The sequence below is a fragment of the Epinephelus moara genome, unplaced genomic scaffold, assembly GCF_006386435.1.
Source record: "Epinephelus moara isolate mb unplaced genomic scaffold, YSFRI_EMoa_1.0 scaffold3375, whole genome shotgun sequence".
Classification (NCBI taxonomy): Eukaryota; Metazoa; Chordata; class Actinopteri; order Perciformes; family Serranidae; genus Epinephelus; species Epinephelus moara.
Window position 1 is genome coordinate 1 of NW_026081066.1, and position 2,800 is coordinate 2,800.

A 2,800-nucleotide genomic window follows, 5' to 3' on the forward strand; every position below is an offset into this window, starting at 1 on the left:
CAGTGGACACAGGGCCTAAAATGATGCAGTCAGTCAGGTGTTGCTCCGTCCTACCTTGGCCAGCTTGATTGCTTCAGTGAGTTTGTCCAAGGAGCTCTGCAGGTACGCCAGCTGTTGGAAACACAACAAGCATCAGTCATCGACAGGAAGAGAAAACCGAGAGACGTTTATCAGTAGCAGCTTCTATCACTGCAATACGGACACTACATTAATGAGTGTGTGACGTCACTGTGACATAACTGAATCAGCTTCTTCCAAAAAATGGAGTCAAGAACAAAAAACTGTGGTGAGTCAGACTGTTGAAAAGGGTCAGAGGTCAGCAGCAGCCTCTGACCCTGTTTACTAACAGCTGTTAATGAGGCAGGAAGCTGCACACATTACAGCCCTGACACACCAAGCCGTCAGTCAGCTGGTGGTTAATGTTGGACCGTCGCTGAGCATCTGTGGCCCTCCTCGCCCCCGGTGTGTTCTGCACTGTCGGCCCTTGTCGTCTTTTTTCAGGCTGATTCAGCATCAGCTTGTTCCATGAGGTCAGATTATTTTTCTCTTCAGCAGAAATGTTTCCTGATGGTTTGTGTTATTGTTCACTAGCGCACGGTAAATATGCTCTGATTGTGTTGTTAATGTGCTAACTGGCTAACTAGCATCAAGACGCTCTTCCTGTTTCCCTTTTTCAATGATGAATACAGACGACCGCCGTCTGCTGCTGTGGAGACTTATTCCCCCTCAGCAGGTGTGATCAGGTGATTCTGTTTGGCGACCTGAGGCGACGCAGCACTTGGGCACTGTACGGTGGGTTACGTGTTGAAAGGAAAGGTTGACCCTGTGTTTACTGATTTAAGCCACAGACGTCACAACTCCGACAGTGAAGTTTGGTCGTACCCGCTCTCCGTACTTCTGCTGCTCCTCGGCCTGTTTTCCCATGTGAAGCTGTGGAGAGAAGAAACTGAACTGTGATCAGAAGCCGACACACACAGACACGTTCAGACATGTTCATGAGTTCCCATACACACAAACTTCCTGTCAACACACTCACATGTGCGATAGAAGCAAAGTAGTAGATCTTCATCTGAACCAGTTTCTTCCAGTCTTTCTGAATCTTTCCCAGCATGGACGCTGTCTCCGAGTTCTCCAGAGCCCTGCACGCCTCCTTATAATAATCCACCACCTGCAGCACCGCAGACACACATACCAACACGTTAATGACTCATCGAGACCATTTCAATAAACAGGATTCAGATGTCAGAGGTCGACCTGAGCGCTGATTCGAGCAACCAGGAAACTCTTCCTGTTGTCCAACATGGACTTCTCCAGAAGACACTCCTGAGCCTGTCCCTGGGAGACAGACAGACAAACACAGGTCCATGAGACGTTGTTGTTGGTGGTGTGTGTGTGTGTGCGTGTGTGTGTGTGTGTGTGTGTGTGTGTGTGTGTGTGTGTGTGAGTGAGTGAGTGAGTGAGTGAGTGAGTGAGTGAGTGAGTGAGTGAGTGAGAGACAGAGACCTACCAGCATCAGGTTGATGTTGAGGTTGAGGATCTGGTGGCTCATGTCCACGCTGAAGTTGTGACTGAAATGATCTCTCAGGTAGGAAAACGCTCCTGCTGAGCACTGGAAGTGTGTACAGGACACTTTCATGCCCTGGACAGACAGCAGACAGTCAGCAGGACTCTGTGTGTGTGTGTGTGTGTGTGTGTGTGTGTGTGTGTGTGTGTGTGTGTGTCTGTGTGTGTCTGTGTCTGTGTCTGTGTGTGTTACCTCCTCAGACACTCTGTTATCCATGGCTCCCAACATGGAGTGCAGAGCTCCTGCAGAGAGTCCACACAGTTATCTGATGTTACAGTGAAATAAAGATCTGACGTCTTCAGACTGTCAGACATCAATTGAGGACGTCGTCCTCTGGATCCACACAGAGGAATCTGATGGACACTTTCTGAGGCTTGACTGATCAATCATGAATCAATAAACTGATCAGCAGATTGATCATGAGAGGAGCAAACGGCCAGCAGCCCTGAGTGTCACAGAGTTCAGTCAGTGATTCATCTGATTCATTCAACACAAACACACCTAAGACGTGTTTCATTTACAAGCAATCACAGACTTACAGAGACATATGTCAGTAATCAGCTGTTTGTGACCATAAACTAATTGAGTTTAAGATTTTAAAATGTTACTGACAATCTGAGGACGAGCTGATGCAACACATTCTTTTAAAAGGTTTAATTGGGTGATCAAAAGATAATTAAATTTTAAGAAATGCACTGTTATTGATGATGAGCAGAGTGGACGCTGAAATCAATCTGCCCAATCAAAGAATTAAGTCTCTGTGACGACGTGGATATATAAAAGGATATCTCTGTTGAATGAACTGTGAGTCATACTGTTTGAGAACACAGGCCTACCTGGGCACAAGCTGCTCCACATCATGATAGTTGATTTATTTGCTCCCATGTGTTTCACTTTAGTACTTCATGTATTTGATATTAACGGGAAAAATCTACGTGTTGTGATTACTTCATTTGTGGCGTTCTAACATTATTGTGTTATTGAGCTGGGTCGGGAAATGTGAGCACATCTTTAATGAAATCAACCACAAACACCTCTGCACCATCTCACCTGTAGCCTTTAATTAACTCATATACTATATACTATATATACTACTATATTATATTGGAGAATATTGCTCCATTTTCTCCTCTGTTTAACAAACTCTAAACTCTTAAAGCTCCAGTGTGTCACATTTAAATCCAATCTAATGTTTGTATTAGTGGTCCATGCTTTTGTTACCTCTAGGCTGGATTA

At 45.2% G+C, this 2,800-nt stretch overlaps 1 protein-coding gene across 1 annotated transcript; it reads right to left on the reverse strand.

Annotated features, from left to right (window-relative positions):
* Positions 1-2,788, reverse strand: LOC126387289 (tyrosine-protein phosphatase non-receptor type 23-like). Its single transcript, XM_050039822.1, has 6 exons — positions 1,757-2,788; positions 1,508-1,639; positions 1,255-1,335; positions 1,037-1,168; positions 883-930; positions 1-111 (listed from the first exon to the last, which is right to left on the reverse strand). Exons 1-6 carry the CDS (start codon positions 1,790-1,792, stop codon positions 34-36), a joined length of 507 nt encoding a protein of 168 aa, XP_049895779.1. The 5' UTR covers positions 1,793-2,788; the 3' UTR covers positions 1-33.
* Between the last annotated feature and the right edge of the window lie 12 nt (positions 2,789-2,800).

What these genes read in the sequence shown, in the direction of transcription:
- LOC126387289 (XM_050039822.1), bottom strand. Translation starts at nt 1,792, where the DNA reads ATGTTGGGAGCCATGGATAACAGAGTGTCTGAGGAG. An exon ending in ATAACAGAGTGTCTGAGGAG is followed by an intron (nt 1,640 to 1,756) that starts GTAACACACACA and finishes CTGTCTGTCCAG; the next exon opens with GGCATGAAAGTGTCCTGTAC. An exon ending in TCAACATCAACCTGATGCTG is followed by an intron (nt 1,336 to 1,507) that starts GTAGGTCTCTGT and finishes TCTGTCTCCCAG; the next exon opens with GGACAGGCTCAGGAGTGTCT.